At 37.3% G+C, this 27675-nt stretch overlaps 1 protein-coding gene across 3 annotated transcripts in view; it reads left to right on the top strand.

The window, feature by feature from the left end:
- The first annotated feature begins 7804 nt into the window (after positions 1 to 7804).
- The window catches only part of LOC149162852 (histone-lysine N-methyltransferase ATXR3-like protein), a 224856-nt gene continuing 204985 nt past the window's right edge, over positions 7805 to 27675 (top strand). Inside the window, exon 1 of one of the 3 annotated variants that reach the window (XM_089437410.1) lies at positions 7805 to 8633. In XM_089437410.1, coding sequence (XP_089293536.1) covers positions 8048 to 8633 — 586 coding nt within the window. In that variant the 5' untranslated portion in view covers positions 7805 to 8047. The remainder of the gene's footprint in view (positions 8634 to 27675) is intronic. The other 2 variants (XM_089437411.1, XM_089437409.1) reach the window with 2 other exon arrangements.

Below are 27675 nucleotides of genomic sequence, written 5' to 3'. Positions count from 1 at the left end.
CTTCTGGAGTGATATTCTTTAAAACCTTAGTGGGAATGCGATTTATTATGTAATTTGCACAGTTAATTGCTTCTGCCCAAAAATGAAGACTAAGTCCTTTAGATTGAAGCATACAATTAGCCATTTCCTTTAAGGTGCGATTCTTCCTTTCAGCTACACCATTTTGTTGTGGAGTATATGGAATAGTATTTTGCATTTGAATTCCATTCTAAGTACAAAAGTTGATGAATTTGTTGTTAACATATTCTCAGTCATTATCAGATCTTAGCTTAAGAATTTGATGTCCAGATTGTTTTTCAACAAAGGCCTTAAAGGCCAAGAACATGTTAAATACTTCACTCTTGAGTTTTAAGAAGTATACCGAAGTGTGTTTGGAGAAATCATCAATGAAAGCTAAGAAATACTTGTAGCCAGAGAATGAAACAACTGGAAGTGCACCACATAAATCACTATGTACAAGTTGTAAAGGGGTTGTGGCGTGCCAAGAGGCACGTTTTTCAAAACTATCCCGATGATGTTTTCCGAGTACACATTCGGAACAAACACCATCTCTGCAAGATACCATTGGAAGACTTGTCAACATATTTTCTTTACATAGATTCTCAAGGGAGCGATAGTTTAAGTGACCAAATCACTCATGCCAAAGTTTTCTCACTTCATCATTGTGAGCAACAAATACTGAGGGAAGATTTGATGACCCAAAGTTGTTAAACTTATACAACCTTGTAGAATCATCAGCAATGCAAGTAGCTAAAATCTGTCTAGGATCTCTTAGGTCCTTAATTACAACATCGTGAGGCGAAAATTCAACGATTTTACTTTCACCTAAATGAGTTATCTAATATACAGATAAAAGGTTACAGGATAAGCTTGGAACACATAATACGTCATTAAATTGACCATTGTCTAGATGAACAGTTCCATTCCCCACAACTAAGAGATCTATCATCACCAACATATATATTTTTGGTGTTACAATCATTAAAGAAGAAAACATGGCTTTGTTTCTGGCCATGTGATAAGAAGCTCCAGAATCAATGAGCCACTCATGAGAATGAGAAGAAGAAGATACATTTAGTGCATAACTAGACCAAGATGCTTGATAACCACGTGCAAAAAGTGTTATTCTTGAAGATGAAGTTGAAGTAGAAGAGTGCTCCAAATGGATGTTATGCTTCTTCATTGCTGCTTCCAAGGCTTCCATCTTTTTAAAGCATTTGGATTCTAAGTGGCCATCTCGATTACAAAAGTGGCAATGTCTATCAGTCTTCTTCCCTTTGTTTTTATTTGGTTATCATTTTGAGGATGAAATTGCTTAGGACCCTTGTTTGGTTTAGGACCATTCTTTTTAGGATATTGCTTCTTAAGATTCTTTGAATTTGGTTGCTGCTAGGCGACTAAGACTTTCTTAGAAGAGTTTCCAGATTAGGAAGACCAAGATATAAGAGCGTTTCTTGTTCTCTTATTAAAGAATCACAAAAGGCATCAAAAGAGTGGGATTTGTAGTCTTGTCCTTTAGAAATAAAGGCTTCTCTAGTAGAATGGAAGATGGAAAAAAACATAGAGTATGTTGGTCCCAACTTAGTAAGAACGGAATAGATAAGGCTACCATCTTCTTTCTTAACCTTAACACCTTCAAGAGAAGTCTAAGGGTCTTGAACTTAGACAAAAAATCTTCAATAGAAGAAAAATTATTGGGTTCCAATGTAAGCAACTTATTTTCGAGTTGATGGGTTCTAATTTCATTTTTAATTCCAAAAACTTTAATGAGCTATTTCATTGCTTCAGTAGGAGTATCAAGTTCTGGGATATGGAATCTAAGGTCTGGAGAAATAGACATCCCTATTTCATTGCTTCAGTAGGAGTATCAAGTTCTGGGATATGGAATCTAAGGTCTGGAGAAATAGACATCCCTATCAACCCATGTGCTTGATATTGCCTATTTTCCCATTTGGCTGCCTTATCTTCATCTTAAGGTTTGGTTTCTTGGCCTGAGGCTATTCTGTAAAGACCTTTACTTCTAAGTAAGTCGACAATGTGGGACCACCATTGGAAGTAGTTGGTGCTGTCAAGAATAACTTGGCATGAACTTTCCATTTTAATAGAAATTGAAGCTATAGATGCTGAAACTAAGTGTTCCAGTGGAAAGATCTTGAAAAATTGAGTTGATTTAAAAAAAAATGCTTTGAAAACTGCTTTCGGATGAAGAAGTTATGGCTTTTTGAAGAAAAGTTGTTGTAGATGCCGACAAAGTGCGTGAATGTGCAGAAATGAATGATAATGTTATTTGACAAAAATCCCCCCCTTTCTAAACATAAATCTAATTAGCTCACTTTTAATTTTTTTTATGTGGCTCACTATTATAAATAAGTGAAAGTCACTTTTATAATGATACTGTATGAGCTACCCACTAAATTGTAACTTAAATAAAAGATAAAGAGATTTTAGAATTATAAGTAACTCACTTTTTATAATGGGTGAGAACACTTTTACATAAAGTAACTTTAAAACATAAGCTACATGTGCTTTTTGAAAAACCAACTCAACAAAAAGAAAGACTTGAACCCAAGACCTCTATTCTCATTAAGTAACTTTGGACCAAGTGAGCTAGTTTAAAGGGATAGTAATTTTTGGAAAAAAGAAGGGGTTTTTTTTAGTCACTGGAGCTTTGGGGTTCGTGCTTACTTGACAAAGCTCTTTTTGCCTACAAAACAAAACCACAAAACCTAACATGGACATACCAAAAAAACAAACCTTATAGTTTGAAGTTAGCTTTACCCGACAACTAAAAATTTCCCTCAATGTTTCTAATTTATTGAGATCACACTAAGGCACAACAGAAAAGAGCATATGCATGAGAAAAATCCTTCCTTTCTGTTTCTGATTTGCCTAGATCGCACAGAATCACGGGGCAAAGAGCATAAGCCGAAATGAAAGGTATAGATCCGGTAATAAAAAGCAAAGAGATAAATAAACCAAAATAAACTGAGAGAAAATAACTAAAAACTGCAAATAAACATTGTATACCTCCAGATCTTAAAAATGACGTAGCTAGGGCTATCAGAAACCTTTTCGTGTGAAACGAAAGGGGTTCCTCACTGGAACATATGCTCCTAACACAATAGAGTAGTCCTCTCGGCCCGAAAGTAGTCAGAAATAGTAGATCTAGGAAATGATAGTTGGATGCAGTTCTATGGGCTTCAGATTTGGATCACCAAAGGATGCGACCCTCAAATAGCTCTGATACCATGTAGGAATTTACATGGTAAGTTCCTCAGATAGAACACCAAAGGAAACCACTCGCAAACAAATCACAGATCAATATACTAGTATTCTTGACGTGGTTAGAACCCTCAAAGCAGGAAACAGTCCATGGCTTGAGCCAACGTGTTCACTTCAAGCAATTTATTAATAAAAGAAAGAAGATTTACATAAGCTTCTTTCATGAACCGTTAACCTACAAATGACCCTCCATGCTCTTTAAATATAGATCATGGACCAATCGGGTGTTAATCCATGAATCAAATGTCGGTAATACCGAGGAGAGAATGAATTGTCGGATCACTTCATGTTTAGAACATATCGTGACCGTCGAATTGTAAGTTACAAAAGTACATAGTAAGGAAACACACTTTACCTAACTCTACACTAGACCAAGTTATACTTAACTATTTCCTATGTGTCAAAATATCCTAACATTATGAAACCCGGTGGCTTCGACATAGACCATTACCTTGACGGTTTAATACATACCATGTGAACACCATCGCAGTCATGGTTGCGGTTTATCGAACGGATAGTCCAGCACACCAACACGACAACAGTGAATACTCGCCATGTGAACACAAAGGATGTTACACCAAACAACCAGCTAATCCGATGGCTCCAAAAAACTTGAAAATTGCAGCATGTGTCCAGATCCGACGACAGTTAAGGTTACAGTTAGCCTAATCTGTGTGATTAGCGCTAAACCATAATTTAAACTCGACTTAACACTAATTAACTATGAGTTTAAAACGACGGAAGTTTGGTGGTGCCACTAAATTCAGGCCCACCTCCACATTTAGTGCGCTAACTAGAGTCATTCCAAATTTAGTGAAACTTTTATAGGACAAAGACTGACTGAGTCATGGAGAAGGTAATTTTCGACCAAATTGAGCTCATGAAGAGGTGTTTTTTGCTAGTTTGAATATTTTGAACACATTGGTGCAGGTATGAGGAGCCATAGATCTTTGTAAAATAAAATTTTGCCATATTGAGCTAATACAAAGGCCCAAGCCAGGGAAGCTAGACCAAGAAGATATAGCCCATGAGGGGTGAACTCCTTCATCAAAACATTGTGTTAAAGTGTCTTATTGATGGTTTGGTGTACTTTGAATGTTTGTTGTTCAATATTTGTTTTTGAAGCTATTTTGCTCATGAATGCCATTTTAAACATAAGGAAAATTACCTGATTGCATACACAAACAGCTAATGAAACCTGAGTACAAGAAGCAATAAGCAAGCACATGTTTAGAAATCTATAATTGATATTAGCACATCATAAACTAACAATAAAAAACAGATCAATTAGTCTCTAGTATATTTTGCTAGTGGAGATCAATGTTTGTTGGAGGTTTGCTAGTGAAAGGCAACCAGTTGTAATTTCTCCTAAATTTTTGAATAGTATTAAAATCCTCTTCTGTTGCATTGATTTTCCCTTAGAGGTTTTTTTCAAGGACAATTGTCCAAAAATAACAATGTTATATTTGTGTGTGTGTGCATATTTCTCAGTTTTGTATTCTATGTTCCACAACATTTTATTTGTGAAGATTGCTAGTGTGAATTTTTCGATATTTGCCATAATATTAATTTACAAAAGGCAAACTGCACAAGTTAGGAGAATAATATCTAGTAATTGCAATAGTGGAAATTTTGCATGGAATCAGAGCAAATGTCAGATCAGAGAGGCTCTAGAGCGAAGTGAGCAAGGGTTGTGCAGTTCAAAGGGAGATTTGAAGCACATAAAACTAGATCTGCGTAGGCCTGACCAGGTAGTGCGAATTACAGAGGTGGGAGTTTGATTTCGAGTCCTAGAAGGTGATCCAAAGGAAAATCAATTTTCTCAATTGTAACAACCTACAATAAAATTGTTGGAAAGTATAAATATAATTATAATTATATTCTTAAAATTAAAAACAATTCAAATTCAAATAAAATTATTAAACTTCATATAAAAATATTGGTAAAATTGTATTTTTTTCCTAAATTGTAAAATTACTTCAATTCATATTAATTATTTCAAAATCATATAATTTAATCTAATAAGTAAAGAATATTTTATCTTAATATAAAATCTTAAAAATAATATAATATAACTAATATATATATTTTAAATTTATTTATTTATTTTTAAAATGCAAATTTTAATTTAATAAAAAATAATTTTAATATTTTTATTTAACAATAAATTTATAAACATTCTCAAATCATGATGATGATGGTGGTTAACGTCCACTGAGACTAAACTTTGGTCTATCGGACCTAAAGAAACAAATTATTTTGTTTGATTTAAGATTTTATTCCTATGCTCAAAAAGCTTGGAGAGAAACCTTCCGAGCTCACTATAATTTTGACATCGTAAAAGGCTAGGAAGGTCAATATTGAGACAGAGATTATGAAACTGAGATCTAATGTGGTTGTACGCGAGGCACTCTAAGAGGAAGTGGTTTTCATCCTCGATGTTCCTATTCTCACAAAGATGGCAAATCCTTTCCATCCATGGTTGTTTAGGAACTGCCCAACGACCTGTTTCACTATGTTGCTCATGAGAGTTCGTTTTAATCTTCACTATATTAATTTTCTTCTTTGAGCTAGTTAAAACAGAGAGATACTTTTGATCTTCTAGGGTGGGTTGATGACCTTCTTATAATAACTTAATTTTCTTTTAGCTGCTAAATCTTTTTCACACCACATTTTTTCTTTGAACTTAGAAGTAACAATATTTTTAATGTTATTAATGTTTTGCAATGCATCATTCTCGTTGATCTCCCAATGGTCTAACCAGGCCCTCGTGTCTTTATACCACCCTCGCTTGAGCCTTAGGTGGTTTTGGCTGTAATTTAAAGCTAGCTTAGGGAGTTTATGATCTCCTATATTATTGAGTTTGTGATTGTGTACCAGAAGCCTAGTCATAGCTAGGCTCTCGATAGGGGAAGGACTTACTTCTATAAGCAGAATATGATAGGGTGTATTGCTTTTAGTTTTCAGGTTATAACTTATAAAACGCTTCTGGATTTGCTCAATATTTCTCCAGGATTCTCTAGAGATGCTGCAACCCCAGACCTCACGTCCATATAAGATAACAGGAGTGACTAAAGTTTCAAAGAGGAACTTCTTTTTATCCCACATTACGAGGTTTGCCGTTTTAGAATTATTTTCAAGACCAAAATAAGCTTTCCACCCCCCATTAATCCTTTTCTCAATGCTATAGTTCCAGTTGAGCTTGTGATGAATATCAATTCCTAGGTACTTGTAAAAATACACTCCCTCCAAGTTATTATTGTCATACATAAAATTAGCGTAAGTGTCCTTCTTGGATTTGATAATCATAACTTTCGTTTTGTCAGTGTTAATAGTCATACCGATGGTAGAGCAGAAATCCTTAAGAAGCCTAAGTTGCTTATCAAGATCAGATGGGCACCTTGCGAGAAAAAAAATATCGTTAGCATAGAGAAAAAGAATAATGACTAAAAAAACAATTTTACACACATATATATAGATATTCAAATTATCTAAAAAACAATTTTACATATAATATTTTTATAAATATTTTGTAATTTATAAATCATATATATAGATCACGAAGCTAAGACGCCAATGTCCCAAGAACCAGAAGAGATGAAGGAGATGCAAGATAAAGGAAGTTGGAAGACCGTAGAGAAAAAAAGAAAGCTATAGCACCAATCTCGCCAAGAAAGACGAGGAGCCAGATAATTAAAAACTAAAAAAATTGTAGTTCCGATAGACCAATTTGGTCTCAGTGGACATTAACCACCACCATCATCATAAATTATATTCAAATTATCTTGAAAAAACAATTTCACATATAATATTTTTATAAATATTTTGTAGTTTATAAATCATATATAGATTAAATTCAAATTATCTAAAAAACAATTTTACCTATAATATTTTTATAAATATTTTATAATTTATAAATCTTAATTTCTTTTACTTAATTTTATATAAATATTTTGTAATTTATAAATCTTAATTTCTTTCACTTAATTTTATAATCAATCAAAATATTATAAATCTTAATTTTTTGTTACTTAATTTTATAATCATTCCAAATAAAATCACATTCTCCATGTCTACCATGTATCCATCTCTGAGATCACATTTTACACATATATGCATACCATAAAAAAACTTTTATAAAAATAGATAGGAATAGTTTATCCAAAAGTAAAATCACATGTAATGTAACAAAAATACATACATATAAATGCTGTTTGAGCCCAACACAAATATAACCACTATAAAAAGTCCATAGTAAAAAGTCTAAATATAAATCCTAACTTCATCTTATGATAATTATATTCTTGAATTAATCATAAATTATTTTTATAAATCCTAACTCCATATCAACATGGTAATCAGAAGTCCTATTCCATATTAATAATGTAATAAACTATAAACATTATTCCATGTTAACATAACTCCATATGTTAATGATAATCATACCAACTTTAACTTGGAAAAAATATTAGTTACAATAAAATCATGATTAAAATACTTTATTTTTTTCTTTCTCGGCCGGATGGATCTCATGCCCGCAAATAAGAAGCCCACAAAATCCTTGCTATCGCTACTACATACAAGCTCCATATTGGTCTGGAGGAAGGACAATATCTCTAGATGCGCTCCCTTATCTTAGTTGTTTCATTTGTTTGGAATCCATTGGGTTGTTCCAGCCGCACTGTTATATTTCATATCAGTACAAATTTCTGTTCTAAACATCAAAAGCCCTCGGCAGGAGAAACCCAAAACCTTAGCAAATAAAATGGGTGGGGATTTGCTAGGCTGGTTATGGTGGAAGAAAGAGGAGCGCCCTAGTACCATTCCCCTTACAGAAGCCGAACAAGAGACATTGCGGAAAAAAGTCGAACTGTACGAGTTCGAAAACAAGCTCCTTCCCGACTACAGATACTCCAAGAAGGTCGAGCAAGACCTCCAAGAGCACCCCGTCTTCGACAACAAGGACAACCCCACCCCTGAGGAGCTCGAAGAAAATCAGAAGCTCTGGGAGAAAATAGAGAAGAGCGAATTCATGAAGTTTGTGGCGAAATCAGATGAAGTCGCAGAACAAGACCTGCAGAGGGAACTTGAGAGGAATAAGTTTCCTTATAGACGAGAAGACGATAAGCTGTGGCAGTCGCTGCCTTATGTTCCAGGACCTAACAATGGCCGCCCCATGCCTAGAAAGGCTCTCATTGGATTCGGTGAGGCCGATCGTAGGTTTTGGGATTTTTTCAAGCAGTATCATTTTGGGTTATGGGGTTATCAACAGCGTCCTTATCCACCTGAGCGCCCCATTGATATTGCTCAGTCCATTGGATACAGCAATTTGGACACCCGGTACTATGATTGTGAGTGACCATGCCCATCCCCACTTTTGTGTTTTTTAGTTAACGGTGTGATTCCTGAAACCAGTATAAGAGACCACTTAGCTAAGTAAGTAGTAGGTTGTCCTGGAACTGGGACTACATAGAGAATTGGTATATGTAAAAAATAATTACGGGGATTTAGAAGCAGTTCTATGTGGCATTATTATCACCTATTTCTCATGCAGGTTAAGTTCCATGCTGGACTACTTATTGTTAATCGTTTATATTGGCTAGAGGGATTACACCGGTGAATTGGAATGCAAGTAGTCATTGCTAAATTATGGTGATTTTTTAAATGGCATGTCTGATGAATTTTGGAAAACTAGCGGAGACCCATTTGAAACCTGGGTTTGGTATGTACCTCGAAGTTGAACAACGGGAATTCTAATATCTTGATACGCTGGCCATTTTTATGAACTTGACATGTGGAATTTCTAGGTGTCTATTACACCGATTTAGATGGGTCAGAGCCAGGGGCCATTCTTGATGCACTATCCAATTTCTGTGCCATCTAGATTCACTAGAGACACAAATACATACTTGTTATGCTCTTGACCTGCGAGAAGATTCCAGAATACCAAATATGCAAAGAAATATACCTAGAACACAGAACAATAAGAAATAACAACATGTATTTTATTATTCAGAAAGGAAAACAATGTTCACTGGCCTCTTCGAGGGGGCAACCTCCAATAGAGCTGGGCTCAATTACAAAATAAAACACGATGCTCCTCAAAGGGAGTCTCTATCCTTTATATAGGATTCATACACGCAATACCATGGGTTAGTACCATGGTTCTTATTAATACCATCTATCTAATACCATGGCCCTTGCAACTAACTGTGGTCCCTTCTTTAAATGCGGGTCAACCACTTACAATTATTAATATGGGCTTTATTGACTTTTTAACTAACTATAACTATGGCTCGACCTTATTACATAAATAAGGGGGTTAGGGTTAGACCCTAACAAAGTTATTGATCTCCTGACCACCACTTGGGCTGTAGAATGCGCCTTGCTTCTCTCATTACAATAGCATTTGTTTTGGCTGATTATTTGGAAAACAATACAGACTTCAAAGGCGCTGTAATAAAAAAAGCAGATCTTATTTTCTCCGAGAAAAAATTCTTCACTTTATATTTTGAGAAGAAAAAGGGTTGCATTTTCTGGGAACATATACAGTAAAACTCCAAACTGATGCAAGACTCCTATACTAATGATAGTAAAACATATAGTTTTTTTTTTTTAAACATACAAACAAAAATGCTTATTATATGTTTATTATAGGGCTCTGAAATGTCTTATGGAAAAACCAAAAAAAACAGTAATAATAATATTTTAGGTTCATAGTGAAGCTATACACTAAATTGGTATATGGGACTTTCTTGTTTATGAGATAAGGGATACTCTTTGTGCAATGATTTGACTACTAAAGTATACAAAGATATACATACTCTACTCTACTTTGGATTTGAACCGGTAACCACTTTGGATTTGAACCTGTAACCACTTAGGAGGAAACACATGTTTTTAACCATTAAGTCCACTGAAACTATAAACTAGTTACGAAAGTAATAATTTTATAGACTGATTATCACAAACAAAGAGTAAGTCATCCATCAAAAACGAAAAGTATTGTTTAGATGATAGTAGCAGCATTAATATCTACAGGAGATTTGAGAGATTAGCTGAGAAAAGCTATAAGTTCCTCAGGGTGATCTCCATCCTCGCTGTGTTCAACCCAGTGTTTTTAAACCTGGCCGGCTTGGCCGAGTCGGTCAAAAAAATTTCAACCCAGCCATTGAACCGGTTCGGCCGATCGGGTTAATATCGAGTTGGCCGAGTTATTACACAACTCGGTTGGTTCGGTATTAACCCGGCCGGGTCACGGACAATGGCTAGTGAACCCCAAAAAACCGATTTTTCTATAATTTTTCTGAGTGTGGGGGACTCCAAAGGTGAACTTGTGGATTTGTTGATTTGTGAATCTCATTTCTCCAAGCCTGCTGGGCATTTTGGCATGTCAAAGTTTAAAACCAGTTGCAACATTAAAATATCATTGTTACTTGTCATGTATGAAGCGGGATGTTGAGCACCATCTCAATCGTTTATTTCACGTTGCATTGCTAGATTGACAAATCACCATTTAGGTCTGTGTACTCCTTTATCTATCCCTACTAGACCATGGGACTCTTTCAGTAGAGATTTGATTTTTGGTTTCCTTATTAATAAGCATAGACATGATTGCATACTTGTTGTCGATTGTTTCTCTAAAATCATAAATGGTTATCATGATTCCCTGAAAGAAGTCTACCACAACCTTTGATATTTCTTCTTTGTACTTCATTCACATTTGGTCTCATTGTGGTTTGCCCTCCTTTCATAGTATTAGATTATAACTGTAGGTTTATTAGCCATTTCTGGAATGCACCATGGATTTATGCTCAACACAATGCTGAAGTGTTTCACAACTTTTCACCCTAGACCAATTGTCAAAACAAAAGTTTTAAACAAACCTTAGTACATTGTTGCTATAACCATGCACTCCTTCATACTTGGGATGGCAATCTATCTTTTGTTTAACATGCCTATAACTGTGCACTTCGCAGTTCCATTTAATTTTGTCCTTTCCAGAATCTAACTTGTTTTGGCTTTCAACCAAGTTTCTAACGCTGTGTTTGGAAATATGAATCAAAATCTTTAAAATTATGTTTTTTTTATAAAATAAATAAATATTTAATGTATTTTTTACAACGACCGAGTCACTGAAATCAAGCCGGCTGAGTTGATACCGAGTCGGAGTCGGAGTCGGAGTCGACCCTCAGCAAAGTCGGTGTCGGAGTCGGAGTTTTAAAACATTGGTTCAACCAACTACAAGAGATCTTTCGAAACTTCAATTCTCTGCTTGGATATGTTGTCAGCCAGCATATTGTGTTCCCTATAAATGTGAGTGAAAGAAATTTTGTTGAAGATATCAATCAGAGCTTACTGTCGTCTAGGACTGCAAGTAGGTGTATGTTATGCATCTCTGCATTTCCTTCGACCCAATTCATGGTCAGTTTTGACTCTTCAAAATTCTGGACACAGTTTAGACCCTTTCCCATTGCAATCCTAGTCAAAGCTTTTAAAGCTCTCAACTCTGCCCAATTATTAGAACCTCTCAGTTCATATGAGTCTGAAAGAAATAGGGCACCTCCGGCCCGACACCTCCCAGGATTCGTTTGAGTAGCACAATCAAGGAAACCCCAGGGGCTGGTTGTTTCTATCTCAAATGTTCCAATTTGTCTCACAGGTGTGGGCTTTGGAGATGACTTGGCAGTGTTAACATCATCATAATCATACTTAATTTTAGAATAAACTTTTAGGGTTGTGAAAGACTTCCTTTCAAAGAGAATGGTATTCCTAGTGATCTAGATACCCCACGAAGTCCACACAAGGAAGTGCTTATGATCTGCAATACATAAGTTTTCCATCCAAGTCTTGAATCCATCAATCAGAGATGATCCCTTTCTTTTCCCATTACCTCTAGATAAGCTGGAGACTTGTTTCCATCTTTCTTTAGTGAAGGGACAGTGCATCAAATTTGCTGTTCAGATTCTTCATTACTTCTACATAATATGCAGAAGCTTGCGACTTGCCAAGACATTTTCTGGAGTATATCCTTTTGATGAGAGTAGCTCAGGAAGGTAATGCACAAATCTAAGTGTAGACATGCGGAAGTCACTGAATTGACAATTTGTTTTAGCAATTACTTTAATTATTAAAGTAATTGATTTTTATAAGATCATGTGAGTTAATTTAATGAAATGCAAAGGTTATTTGTATTAGTGAACTAAATGAAATGCAAAGGTTATTTGCATTAGTGATATAATGAAATTCTCAACTGTTGATCTCAAGTGAGAGTTAATTTCAATCATCAATCGCTTTTTTTTTGTAAGCTTAGTAGTGCCTTTCATTCATTCATCTATAAACAGGCAGGTTACAAATATATAAGTCGTTCGGTGGCCTCAACCTGCCCAATGGGAAACCAGGTTTGTTGGCCACTGAATCACATTATAAGCCATCCAAAACATAAATAGTTTGAGTCTATTTAACCAAGCCTTATAAGGCTGATAGTCTAGAAACCAACTAGTAAGCATAACACTGAAAACATAAATGCTACCCGACATATACAACCAAAATTAAGCCAAAATTAACAGGGATAACTTTGACCAACTAATCATCTGACGATTCCATCAGAGCAGGATCTTTAGCACTTGATCTTGGTAATTCAGATTGTGGCAGACATGGGATATGCTCTCAATGCGGCCCAGGCAAGCGTTTTGATTCTGCAACTGAAGTTGAATAAGCTGGATCTCTTTTTGAATGTCTCGGAGGCCTAGCTCGGCCTCACTTTGCGCTGTTGTGTTGGTGGTTGCAGCCATTGCTTTGGCCACTATGCTTTTCATTAACCAGTAGGTATGGACGGATTGTCTAAACAGGGTGACACGACTGCGAGTGTACCCAGGGTCCGTGATTAGCTCCCCCCAACCTTCAGTTGGCGGTTCAAGCTCAACTTTGCCTCCCAGGTCGCTATCAATTGTTTCACCTGCGTTGGGATCCCTTCGCTGTATGCCTGAACCATGGCTTGAAGAATCTAAGAGTTCGTTTTCCGACCCCTTTGTCGTGCAGTCCGATCAGAAGATGTTAAAATTGGCAACTAGGGCCAAACTCCACATGGGTCATCTTATTTATGACAACTGATATTTTTCTTGGATTCCTTTCTCTGAGAGATGTAGGATTGATCTAAAGATCATCCGATTCCATCATGTACAAATGAAGATATGAATTTATTTATATTATGGACAAACTGTCAAGGTCGACCAACAAGCAAAACAGGCATTGAAACTCCCAACTCATCCTCAACGTTGCATATAAAAGAAGGAAACCTCAAGTCATTTCATAATCATCTCATCTCACATCTCTCTCTCTCCTCTTGTAGTTGTGATTGGGTACGAATATCTGGGCAGCTTTCTCTCACACGTGTGAAGGAAGAAGGACAAATTTCTGTTTGACTGCATTGACCGAGCTGTAGGGAGGCTGTTTGATTGTGTTGACCTCAAGCATTGACCTGTTTTGACTTCAGTTTGGGTGAGGTATCTCTGTCCTAGGAGGCTGCAGATCTGGGCACTAAAATCGAGGCAGCCTTACCTCTCCTTTGACCAACGTTGATTGTCCTAGGGTTGGTCATAGAGTTGACTTTTGTTGACCAGTTTTGACTATACTTTTTCGGACTATTTTGGGCTGATTAGACTTGTTGTTGGAGGTTGAAGTTGACTAGGTTTGACTGAGTTGAATAGAGGAAGAATTCTGCCCTGTTTGACCAGCGTTGACTTTTCTAGTTAGGGATTTTTGCTGCTGTCATAAATGATTAGATTTGTAAATTGTACTATCTCTCTCTTTGCTGAACTATTGAAGAATATAAGAAAAATTGATCAAAGGTTTCCCCACATTGGGGTTTGTCCCTCGCTGGTGCCACATCTTGTGTCCTCTTGTCTTTTCTTGTCTTCTATTGTTTATGTTTATGTTCTATCTGCATTTTATTATCATGTTGATGTGATTGCTAAAATGGATATTGATATTGGGATAACAAAGAGATTGAAGTAAAATTGCTCTTAAGCATAGAACATACCATTATTACCTAAAATTAACATGGTATCAGAGCTGAGGTGAAGACAAAGCCCAAGCAAGGGTGGAAGAGCAATCAACAAAGACAGTTGGATTATGTGAAGGGTAAAATTCCCGAGCTTCCTTCAAATGCACTGGCTGCTGCGAAGACCAAGTACAATAGGGCTGAAGTCAAAGCAAAGAAGATTATCAGAGATTCCATTGACAAGCGTCTGGTGGCCTACATATTCAAATTGAAGACCTCTAAGGAGATCTACGACAAGTTGATTAACATGTTCAAGGTTAGTGATGCACATCAAATTTTATTTCTCAAAAATAATTTGAAGGATATTAAGAAGGGCAAGGACGAGGATATTCAATTCTACTTCTTAAGGATCACTAGGATCAAGAATGATCTACTTTCGATTGAGGTCATTCTTGACAGGGAACTTATTATCACTACCCTTGGAAGACTCCCACCCAAGTGGTATATATTTAGAACCACTATTCTCAATAATGAACGAATTCCTGGGTTTGAAGAATTGATGTCGAGATGCATTCAAGAAGAAACAAGAATGGTGCAGCAAGAAATGCCTTCTAATAGAAGCAACCCCACTGCATTCTTCGCTCATGCCAAAAGGAGAAATAATGCAGGGTCTAAAGGTCATTTCAATGGAAAGCCTGGATCTAAGGGAGGAAGGAAGGGCAGGTGCTTTGTTTGCAATAAGTTTGGCCACTATGCAAGGGAGTGTCCAAATAAAAGGGACACATCACATGATGATGATCATAATCATTCTAGGGGCAACTTCAACCACAACGATCAAAGGAATGGCAGGTACAATGGCAAAGGAAAAATGAATGCGGGACATCAAGGAAATGGTCGACCCTCCAAGAAAGCAAGGAACTCGAAGTATGAAATATTATGTTTTTTAACAATAAGCAAAAGGAGTACTATCTTATATTGGCCCTCTCCACCGGACACTTTGGGGAATTGGCTAATTGATAGTGCTTAAGGCACTTCACCAGATACAAGAAAGCTCTCTCTAATTTGATAGAGAAGGAGACAAACTTGGAGATTATCCTTGGAAACGATGCCACCTATCTCGTGAAGGGAGTAGGGAATGTTTCCCTTCAATTGAATTAAGGTATCACTATTCATTTACAAGAGTACTATATGTACCTGATCTCAAGAAGAACCTGGTGTCCATTTCGGCAATGGAAGACAAAAGATACAAGGTGGCATTCATCGATGGAAATGTATGTGTTTGGAAAAGGAATTTTAAAGATGCTTTTACTCTTGGGTTCAGGGTTGACACTTTGTATCAAGTTGGAAGAAGTCCATTGGGAGCTATATCTTGCGACACATCTCCACAATCTGAACTATGGCACCAAAGGTTTGCCCATCTTCATTATAAGGCTCTACCCGATGTGAGATAGATGGTGACAGGTATGCTCGAGTTCAAAGTACAACATGAAGGTGTATGTTCGGGATGTGCTGAAGGAAAACTTACAAGGGGACCATTCCCCTCAAGTAATAGCAAGACCACAGATATATTGCAGTTGATCCACTCCAACATATCTGGTATGACGCGCGTAAACTCTTTGGGAGGATACTTATATTATCTCACCTTTACGGATGATTATTCTCACAAGACCTGGATCTACTTCTTCAAAAAGAAGGATGAAGTGTTCACCTGGTTCCGTCACTTCAAAGCCATGATCGAAAACCAATCCGAGAAGAAAATCAAGATATTGAGGACTGATAATGGGACTGAGTGTTGTAGCATTTTTGGTTTTGATTAGATAGAGTATTTCAAAAAATGTTAAGTTAGGATATGGACATACAATAGTGAATAAAATGTTAGTTTAAAAAATATTTTTGATGATGATGTCCATATCAAAGAAAATGTTAGGTTAGCTGCTCTAAAAAATCAAGACAAAATGAAAATGTTAGGTAGAAAGAAAACAAATAAACTCTGAAAGTGAGCAAGTCTAAATGCCACTACTCTCTTTTTGCAAAATAATAGTTGTGTGCAACTTGTTTTAAATGCCACAACCCATGACAGTCAAACAGTTTAATCTTGACTTCTTCATGTTTTATATTTGATGTTATAGTTAGAGAATAAAGATCTGGCCAAACTGTTTAACCTTGGCAGGTCAATAGTTAGGTAGAGAATAATAAGGTGCTCATCAATTTAATCTGAGCCCTTGGAGGTTATAAGGGTAGATTTAGATAGTTTGTTTTTGTTAAATAAGAAGAAAGGATAATGGTTTTCTACCTTAAATGCACCCGTTAAGTGAAGAAAAAATGATAGAGAAAGCAAAAGGTAAGTAGAGAAAGGTTGCAGAAGTTTGATTATTCATTGTACAAAATGTGCATTTATCATGTTTTTATACTCATAATGCAATTATACAAGTCAAATGAAGGTTTACAACATCAATTTATTTAAGCTCCCTCATCCTTATTCATTCATCTATTTGGCTAATTTCCCCTTCATACTTTCATATTCATTCATTTTCATAAAATCCCCTTTTCTTATGGTAAAAACCCGTTTTACCTAGGAAAAGTAAAAAATATCATGTAAAAAATCCTTTTATCATATAAATTCCCTTCTATCCGAAAAACCCATAAAAATACCTTTACCCTAAGTATAAATGCTATATAAAAGTCAAAACATTCATAAAAAGCATTATATTTAGTGTTATTCCTCTTTTACGTTATCTTCCATATTAACATTGACTTATGTATTAAATCATTAAGAATTCCCCTTTCTCGTATATAATAGCTCCTTTAATATAATATTCGAAACCCTTAGTTTTGTTATAAAACTAAGTATTTCACAAATATCGCATCGCAATATTGGTGGGACCGCGGGCTTTTAAACATGCATATACAATAGTTTTATTAAATAAAACTATGTAATAAACATATCGCATCGCAAATGTTGAAGGATCTCAACCCTTTCATATGAATGCACCTTTACCTGATCGCGATATGCCATATGTCATAGCCCCGGACCCGACGCTATATATATCACAATCTAATCCTGTATCGCATCCGCTCCAATCACAAAGTTCCGCTTACACCGTAACTCTTTGCTCATTGCGATCTCCGACTGCGATATCAAAGAACCCGACCACATATATATTTAAGTCTATCGCTATATCGCATCCGCCTTTACCATATATACCCCCACCCACTCCGATAGCGATATGCGATTAACCTTGAACCCGATATCATTATCCGCCCGCATACATATAATTTCAAATCCACCATGTATTGTTTTGCGATGATTTTCTGTGTTAAATCGTTTTTTTCGATTTAAACGCGGAAATAACCCAAAGCCTCCATTTCACCCCTAATCTTGGTTTTAACCATGATTATGCCATTCCCGCCTTTATTAATCACTCCGTATTCTCTCTGCCACTGTTCATTTTTTCGCCTGATGATTAAAAAAAAGATTGTTTTTTCCATTTAACACAAAAAACACCATTTGCTCTGTTTGCCTGTTTTAACACAACGCATCGTCCATTATGTCTCTGCGACCATGGAATATGGGCCCATGCTTCACTTCCAAAAACACGAAAGTGACTTACATCTGGTTTAATTGAGCTCCATGCTTCTTCTGTAGTGATATTCTTTAAAACCTTAGTAGGAGTGCAATTTACTATGTAATTTGCATAGTTAATTGCTTTTGCCCATTAAGATTATAAGTCCCTTAGATTGAAGCATACAATTAGCCATTTCCTTTAAGGTGTGATTCTTCCTTTTAGCTACACCATTTTGTTGTGGAGTATATGGAACAATATGTTGCATTTGAATTCCATGCTTAGTGCAAAAGTTGGTGAATTTGTTGTTAACATATTCTCAGCCATTATTAGATCTTAGCTTAAGAATTTGATGTCTAGATGGTTTCTCAACAAAGGCATTAAAGGCCAAGAACATGTTAAATACTTCACTCTTGAGTTTTAAGAAGTATACCCAAGTGCGTCTGGAGAAATCTTCAATGAAAGTTAAGAAATACTTGTAGCCAGAGAATGAAACAACTGGAAGTGGACCACATAAATCACTATGCACACGCTGTAAAGGCGCTGAGGCATGCCAAGAGGCACGTTTTTCAAAATTATCCTGATGATGCTTTCTGAGTACACATCTGAAACAAACACCATCTCTGCAAGATACCATAGGAAGACCTGTCACCATATTTTTTTACATAGATTTTGAAGGGAGCGATAGTTTAAGTGACCAAATCGCTCATGCCAAAGTTTGCTCACTTCATCATTATGAATACCGAGGGAAGAGTTGATGACCCAAAGTTGTTAAACTTATACAACCTTGTAGAATCATCAACAATGCCGGTAGCTAAAATCTGTCTAGGATCTCTTAGGTCCTTAATTACAACATCATGAGGTGATAATTCAAGTTATCGGATATACAAATAGAAGGTTGCAGGATAAGGTTGGAACACATAATACATCATTAAATTGACCATTGTCTAGATGAATGGTTCCTGTCCCTACAACACTAAGAGATCTGTCATCACCAACATATATATTTTTGGTGTTACAATCATTTAAAGAAGAAAACATGGCTTTGTTTTTGGCCATGTGATAAGAAGCTCCAGAATCAATGAGCCACTCATGAGAATGAGAAGAAGAAGATACATTTAGTGCATAACCAAACCAAGATGCTTGACAATCACATGCAGAAAGTGCAATTCCTGAAGATGAAGTTGAAGTTGAAGAGTGCTCCAAATGCATGTTATGCTTCTTCATTGCTGCTTCCAAGGCTTCCATCTTCGTAAAGCATTTGGATTCTAAGTGGCCATCTCGATTACAAAAGTTGCAATGTCTATCAGTGTTCTTTCCTTTGTTTTTATTTGCCTTATCATTTTGTTGAATTGATTTTTCATTTTGAGAGTGAAATTGCTTAGGACCCTTGTTTGGTTTAGGACCATTCTTTTTAGGATACTGCTTCTTAGGATTCCTTGAATTTGGTTGCTGCTGGGCGGCTAAGGCTTTCTTAGAAGAGTTTCCAAGATTAAGAAGACCAAGATGTAAGAGTTTTTCTTGTTCTCTTATTAAAGAATCACAAAAGACACCAAAAGAGGGGGACTTGTAGTCTTGTCTTTGAGAAATAAATGCTTCTCTAGTAGAATGGAAGGTGGAAACAAACACAGAGTAGGCTGGTCCCAGCTTAGTAAGAATGGAATAGATAAGGCTACAATCTTCTTTCCTAACGTTAACACCTTCCAAGAGAAGTCTAAGGGTCTTGAACTTGAACAAAAAATCTTCAATGGAAGAAAAATTATTGGGGTCCTGTTGGAAACACTGAGAGGGGGGGTGAATCAGTGTTTCTTTTCAATTATTATTTTATCAGTTAAAAACATTTATATTTGGAACACAGAAACAGATAACAGGAATAGATGCTTTTATTAATGTGATCTTTGCAATAAGTCAAGTACAATATATATATATATATATATATATATATGGTTTAAATCAGTTGCCAATCACCAACTTGGACTCTTTGTGAGGCTCCAACCTCCAGAGCACTAACTCTGTCTTGTCAAGGCACCAACTTTGAATTTAGGAGCACCAACTCCCAGGACACCAATCCTTTCAGTTCTGAGGCACCAACCTCAAGGGCTCCAACCCTTTGCTGTAAACTGTCTGGATGTGTTTGGTTGTAATTCTCTGCTCCCAACCCTGCTGGACCTATGACTTACTTCTGTCCTCTTGTTCCTTCCACTTCTGCCAGGACTTTGGCTTCCTTTTTTTCTTACAGTTCGCCAGCAACACTAAACTTTCCTTGTTCTCTGTTTTATATGCCTGATACGCTTGACCTTTGGCTGCTCGCTTGAGCTTCGACTTCCTCAACGCTCGCTTAATATTTCAGCTTCCTCTACGCTCACTCTTCGGCTTCTTCTATCTCTTCGAATTCATCAATACTCACAGGACACGTTAATTAGGAAGAGAGGCCATCTTTATTATTATTCAAACAATAGACTTATTCTTTATGGCAATCGCAACATTCATGAACAGTTGGAGTTATTCCTTTAAACCCACAATCGCAATCACAACATTCTGGAGGTCTTTATAAGTCGTGCCCATAGTACAGCCGATGGTCGATAGCCGATTCCCCTGCTGCCGACGGAGCGGATGCGATTATGTTATTAACCAGTTGTTAATAACTCCGTCGGGTCCATCGCCTTATCGCAATCGGCAGTTTATATCATTACACTCCTTCAAGACTTGTGATTGAACTGGATGCGATATTACATCAAAAAGAAGTTAATACACCCGTCGGGTCCATATATATATCGCAATCGCAGTTTGCATCCCTTTGAGACTTGCGATATCGCAATCAGAGCTTTAATATGACAAGGCCTTAAACACTTGCGATACATAACTCCCGACACGGCGGACGCGATATAACATTAGGGCGTATTACAATGGTGCAGTCGGGTCCATTCTCCACCGTAGATTTCAACCCCCAAAATCTGACGGTCTATAGCGATTTCGGGTGGACTACTTGCACGAGAGTTACCCGCCTGAAATGAGCGGTTTTTCTCTCTCCTCTAGTTGCTACGTGTCAACCATTGAATGGAATCGGGCGCTCTCCTCTAAATACCACTTACCATTTTGCATCCACCCGAAATCCCGCTTATAGCTTTAAATCCGCCCTTCGTCTTGGTTAACGCCCCGAATTGATTCGCTTCCGATGACCGTAGATCTTCTACCATCGACAGCTCCACGGCTCTCCTCCAGATTCCTTTTCCGCTAGAATGAAAACTCATCTCCGCCGTTCATCTCTTAACACCATCCAATATGACTCCATGACTGACAACTTCCAATATTCTATGCTCTGATATGTTCCTCTTTGCTTCCAATGACCTCTTCCTCTTACGCTTTGGCTTCATGATGGCTTCCGATAACCTGTTTTCGATGAACTCTTCTGATATGCTTCTCTTGATAGCTCCTGTGACTTCCGATATTCTCTTCTCTGATATTCTGCAATACTCCTCTGATGTGTTCCTTTTCTGATGGCTTCCTTAATGGCTTTGCTCCTTGGCTTCTTGCTCCTGTTTCTTCATGGATCCGCTCTACTTGGCTTCATATCATTGTTTACTCATCCAGAATATTGCCATATTGACATCAATGACAATCTAGGTCAACAATCTCCCCCTTTGTCATTGATAGCAATATTCTTCTTCTCTCCCTCTTTGACATCCGTGGTAAAGGAGTGCACAAGGACTCCCCTTGTCGAACTTCTCCCCCTGTCCTGCATCATCTTTATGAATCAACCTAAGTGATGCTAAAGAGATAACCCCCATCTTTTGACGAAGATGTTCAAATGCTTCTCGAGGAAGAGGTTTTGTGAAAATATCAGCTATCTGCTCCTTAGTATTGATATATTCCAAGACGATGTTTTGTTCAGCTACTTGTTCACGAAGGAAATGATACTTGATTTGTATATGTTAGGTCTTTGAGTGCATCACTGGATTTTTGCTGAGGCTGATCGCACTTGTGTTATCACAATAAATTGTAATTGGTTGATTTGTACCTGTGTTGACATCTTTTAGAGCTTCTTTCATCCATAGTATTTGAGTACAACAATCTGCGGCAGCTATATACTCGGCTTCACTGTAGATAGTGGTATGGATGTCTGTTTTTTGCTAAGCCAAGATAATAAACAGTCTCCTAGGAAGAATGCATTTCCACTAGTACTTTTCCGATCATCGACACTTCCGGCCCAATCAACTTCGATGTATGTAGTCAAAGTAAGAGTTGAGCTCTTAGGGTATCAGAGACCGAAATCAGGAGTTCCTTTCAAGTATCTGAGAATTCTTTTTACAACCAACAAATGGGATTGGTTAGGAGTTGATTGAAATCTTCCCACCATTCCTACTGCTTACATAATGTCGGGTCTCGTAGCAGTTAAGTACAGAAGGGCTCCAATTATTGACCTGTAATGAGTTGCATCTACCAGAGGGGAGTCATCATTTTTGCTCAATTTGCAACTTGTGGTCATAGGTGTGCTCATGGGTGCATAGTCTTCCATTCCATATCTTTTAAGCATGTCTTTAAGATATTTGGCTTGAGATATAAACATGCTTGCCGTGGTTTGAGATACTTGTAGTCCAAGGAAGTGAGATAACTCTCCTATCATTGACATCTCGAACTCTTTTGACATATTTTGAGAAAACTCATGGCTCATCTCATCATTATTACTAGCAAAAATCAGATCATCAACATAAACAAGTGTGACTAGTAACTTATCCTCATCCATCTTTATGTAGAGATTACTTCCTGCCACCCCCTTCTTGAAGCCTTGTTGTTGTAGATAGTGATCCAATCTTGCGTACCAAGCTCTAGGAGCTTGTTTCAACCCATATAATGCCTTTTTCAACTTACAAACAAAGTCTTTTCCTTCTGTTAGATTAAACCCTTCTGGTTGCTCCATGTAGACTTCTTCCTTGAGTTCCCCATTTAGAAATGCTGATTTTACGTCCATTTGATAGATTTTGAATCCTTTTGAGCAAGCAAATGCCAAGAACATCCTGATAGCTTCCACACGAGCTATTGGTGCAAATGTTTCTTCAAAGTCAATTCCTTCAATTTGTGAATAGCCTTTACAAACAAGCCTTGCCTTGTTTCTGATGATTTGTCCATCTTCATTCATTTTGTTTTTAAACACCCACTTGGTTCCTATTATGTTTTTGTCCTTTGGACGAGGTACTAGCTCCCATGTCTCATTCTTCTCGATTTGAGACATTTCTTCTTCCATGGATTTTACCCAATGAGGATCCTTACTTGCTTGAGTAAATATTTCCGGTTCTATCATGGATAGAAGAGCAATATCATTTTTCTTTGGTGCATTTGTCATTCCTCTTCGGGTTTGCATCCCTTCATCTATATTGCTAATAATCTGCCCTTCCGGGTGATATTTTTGGAGAAGTTTCATATTTGAAGGAGTTTGAGATGGTTCTTTTTCCTTGGGTATTTCTTGATTTTTTTCTTCTTCTTCAATGAGAGGATCGACTTCATGTTCTTCAATTTCTTTCTCTGGAAGGTCTTCATCAATCTTCACGTCAATGCTTTCCACTATTTTCCATAGTCGGTTATTGTAACACTTGTAGGCTTTGCTCCGTGTAGAATATCCAAGGAAGATCCCTTCGTCAACCCGAGAATCAAACTTTCCTGGTGAGCCATCATTGATTTTTATGAAGTACTTGCTTCCAAAAATCTTGAAGTATTTTACTGAAGCAGATCTGCCTTTCCATAATTCATAAGGAGTCTTTTCATTATTTGGTCTTAATTGAGTTCGATTCAGGGTATAGACAGCTATCCCGACTGCTTCTCTCTAGAATTTTGGCTGCAAGTCAACTGCTATTAACATTGTTCTTGCCATTTCTTGAACTGTTTGGTTTCTTCTTTCAACTACCCCATTTTGCTTGGGTGTTTTGGCAGTAGAGAGTTCTCTTTTAATTCCATGTATTTTACGGAATTCATAAAATTCTTTTGATGTGAATTCTCCCCCTCTATCTGTTCTGAGGCACTTAATCTTTGAGTCCTTTTCATTTTCTACAAGAGCTTTAAGATTCTTAAAACACTCAAATGCTTCGGATTTATATTTTATAAAATATATCCACATCATTTTAGTATAGTCATCAACAAATAAAGCAAAGTACCTTTCTCCTTGGAGTGCCGGAGTTCTAGTTGGTCCACATAAATCAGCATGGATGATCTCCAAAGGCTTTGATGTAGAAAACTCCTTGGTCTTGTGGCTGGTTCTGGTTTGCTTTTCATGTTGACATGGACCACATATTCCTTGATTTGGTTTGAATAACTTTAGAATGTCTAGTACTGCTTTAATCTCGCTGATATTGATCAAGTTATCGAAGCTTGTATGTCCAAGTTGCTTGTGCCACAACCAACTTTCATCTTTTTGACTTAAGTAGCATTTATTTTCTTGAATCTTGTTCAGAATGTAGATGTTGTCTGGTGTTCTAGCCCCTTTCACCACAAGTTCCCCTGAGGAAGAGTTCCTTATTTCATAGTCTTTGGTGCTAAAGACAACCTTATGTCCTTGATCACAGATTTGGCTAAGACTCAAGAGGTTGTGCTTGAGCCCGTTTACTAGCAAAGCATTTTGAGCTTTTCCTTTTCCATTAATAAGAGTAACAATTCCTTTTCCAGTAATTTTGGCAGATCCACTTCCAAAGAATACATTTCCTTCCTTTTTGTTCAATGAGACAAACTTCCTTTTGTCCCCTGTCATGTGTCTGGAGCATCCACTATCCACAAACCAATGATTTTCATTATTTTGAGCACATAGAGCTAGGCCACATTTATCCGTGTTGGGATTCTCACTTCTTGCTTTTCCTCTTTTAAGTGGGCAATTTTGTTCATTGTGTCCATTATTATTACATAATGAGTAAATTAGATCAAATTTGACCAAGGGATCAAAAGAATTGTAGGTCTTGATTTGTCCTTGCCCTTTGGGGCCATATGGTTTGTTTATTTGATCCTTCAATTTTGTTGTGTCATTCTTACGAGCCATGCAATGTCTAGCTTGATGACCAAAACTTTTACAATGGAAACAATGCCCAAAAAAGATAGTTTTGTACCTGTTGTAATAGCCATGATTCTTTGTACCTGTTGTAATAGCCATGATTTGAATCAACATTCTTCCTTGGAGTTACTCCCTCTTCATTCTTTGGATCTAGGATGAGCCTTTGATGAAATAGTCTTTCTTCTTTTGGGTTGCTGGAAAGTATGTCGACATAACTTTTCGCATTATTCTTAGTACTTGATGATTCTCCTCTAAAACCTATTCCAGATTTGTCATGTTGAGGTTTTTGATTATTTAGGATAGTGTCAAGTATTTGAGAGCTTTTCCAACCGTTTTTAACTTGCTCCAATTCCTTCCTCAGAGATACTATTTCGGCTTCACGTTCTTTGCCAACTTCTTCTTTTTCTTTTAGCTTATTTTTCAAGAGATCTTCCCTTATTTTTGTTTCCGCGTTTTCTACCTTGAAAGAAATGATTTTGTTCCGTAATTTCTCATTTTCTTCAATGGCACTTATTAACAATTCATCTACATTTCCATCTAGCCATGAGTCATCATCATTTGTGAATGCCATGAATAATACTTATTGGCTTCCAACATGGTCATTTTCTTCATCTGATTCTTCATTACCTCCTTTGCGGTGAGGGAACTGGTTAGTTGATTTCTTTTCGATGACTACAAATTCATCTTCATCAGACTCATCTTGCTTAGAGAGGAAATTCTTCTTATTGAACCCTTTCTTTTTGAATACCATCATTTTAGAATTTTCTTCATCATCACTATCAGGCTTATGAGGACATTTTGCAGCATAATGACCTATTTTTCCACATTTGAAACAAATAAGAGGGTATTTACCTTTTAGCTTAGATCCTTTCTTCAGCCTTCGAACAAATTGCGCCAATTCGGATTCAACATCGAAGTCATCACCACTGACATTCCTTTCTTTCCCCTTTTTTGATTTTGAGGCCTTGAATGCTACATCTTTGGAACTTGGGCAACCTTTTCTCATCTCAAAGGCAATGAGGATTCCATGGAGTTCATCCATCTTGAGAGTATCTAGATCCTTCATTTCTTCTATGGCACTTACTTTGGAGTCAAATATGTCTGGGAGAGATCTTAAGACCTTTTGAACAATGGTGCTTTCTTCAATGTTTTCTTCCAATCCTTTAAGAAAGTTGACCACTTCAGCTACTCGGAGAAAGTATGATGCAATATCTTCTTCATCATCCATTTTCAGACTTTCAAATTGCCTTCTATGAGTTTGAAGCTTTGCCTTTTTGACTTTGGAGTCCCCGTCGTATAAGCCAATTAGCTTATCCCATACTTCTTTCGCAAGTTACAATTTATGACTTTTGTAAATTTAGAATCAGTGATTCCACTAGTGATGGAGTTTAAGGCTTTTGCATGTAATATCCCTTATCAGGGGTATCCCTCAAACACAATCAATCTCCAACCAGAGATGGACTGGGAGGGCGTTTACCAGATATGTCGCCTTTGAAAAGAGGACGAGATCTGGAGGCTACCTGGCCCTTTCTAGACTCTGTCTAAGAGTATAGGAGAAAAACACACAAGTGGTATAGTAGCCGGGAACTCAAAGAGATAAAAAAAAGCAGTAGTGCAACATACAATAATGTATACATGGAATATAAGCAGATACTCGAGAAATGCAGAGAGAAATGCTAAGCCATTTTATTATACTGAGTAATGGAAAGAGTACAAAAGGTAATTAGAAAGATAGCACCTCGACTCGCACAAGGCAAGTGAAGAAATACACTCAGAATGGTAAGGAAATGGCCTCTCTCTGAACTGCGTCCAAGCTACAGGAGAACTGCTGTGTGGCTGCTACTGTTGGAATCAAGTGAGGATTTGGGGTTGTTCCCCTCCTCAAAAAATGCTGAAACTCTGGAATCAACCTCTGCTCAATAAACCCAGAAAAGCCCAGAAAGATTTTCTAAAATAGCTGACCCCCGAAAATCACCATTTTGAGGATCTACGCTATCCCTCAAGCCTCTGCGCTGCCCATGAAGAGAATCCTCCAAAGCTCTACCCGAGACTCTGCCAAAATCCTCCAATATGCAAGGGCTGATTCCTTGCTCAATCTCCAAGCTTAAATCCTCCACACAAACCCAATCTGGAGCTCCTACAAAAGAGACTGTGTTCTCCCCTCTCAAGACTGCGTAGTCATCAAAATGCTCAGTTCCTCCTCAACTCCAGAAATCGCTCCTCCTGCAAAATACTGATGAAACTACCTTGCCCGACCAGGCACTCGAAGTCCCCCGGGGCTAAGGGTGAGATCTCCGAACGGAGACACTCGATGCACTAAACAGTGTTGTAGACAGGCTAAACAACCAGCGTGCTCTAAGTCGAAGTGACTAGCTCAAATGCAACATAATCCAATGCCCAAATGAGGAGGCTCCTCTCTCCTTTATAGTTTTGGCCTTTCTCAAAACCCTAAGGCCCACTTCCTCCAACGTAGCCTCTCTCTTGCCACGTGCTCCTTCTCCATCTGCGCAGTCCCTCCAAGTGTCTACATGGGCCCCTTTCTCTACGTGGTCCTTTGGACCCCTTGGCTCCCCTTTTAAGTTACAACGTTGTGCTACTAGGGAGTGGCTTTATTCAAAAAGTGAGTTATGTCCCCCTTTCCTCACCTTTTTATTTATAAATAACTATAGAAGGCAAAATTGAGCAAAATCGAATATTCCAATTAGCCATGGCTAATTAGGAATATTACAGTCTCCCCCGGCAAAATGTTGCTTGTCCTCAAGTGACTGAAGCGATGGATGCTGCAAAATTTTCTCACT

This window comes from Pinus tabuliformis, chromosome 5_2 (assembly GCF_031772625.1).
Source record: "Pinus tabuliformis cultivar Carrire ecotype Pingquan chromosome 5_2, CPIR1, whole genome shotgun sequence".
Taxonomy (NCBI): Eukaryota; Viridiplantae; Streptophyta; class Pinopsida; order Pinales; family Pinaceae; genus Pinus; species Pinus tabuliformis.
The sequence above is the reverse complement of the archived record's forward strand: the minus strand, read 5'-3'. Positions and strand labels throughout refer to the sequence as shown.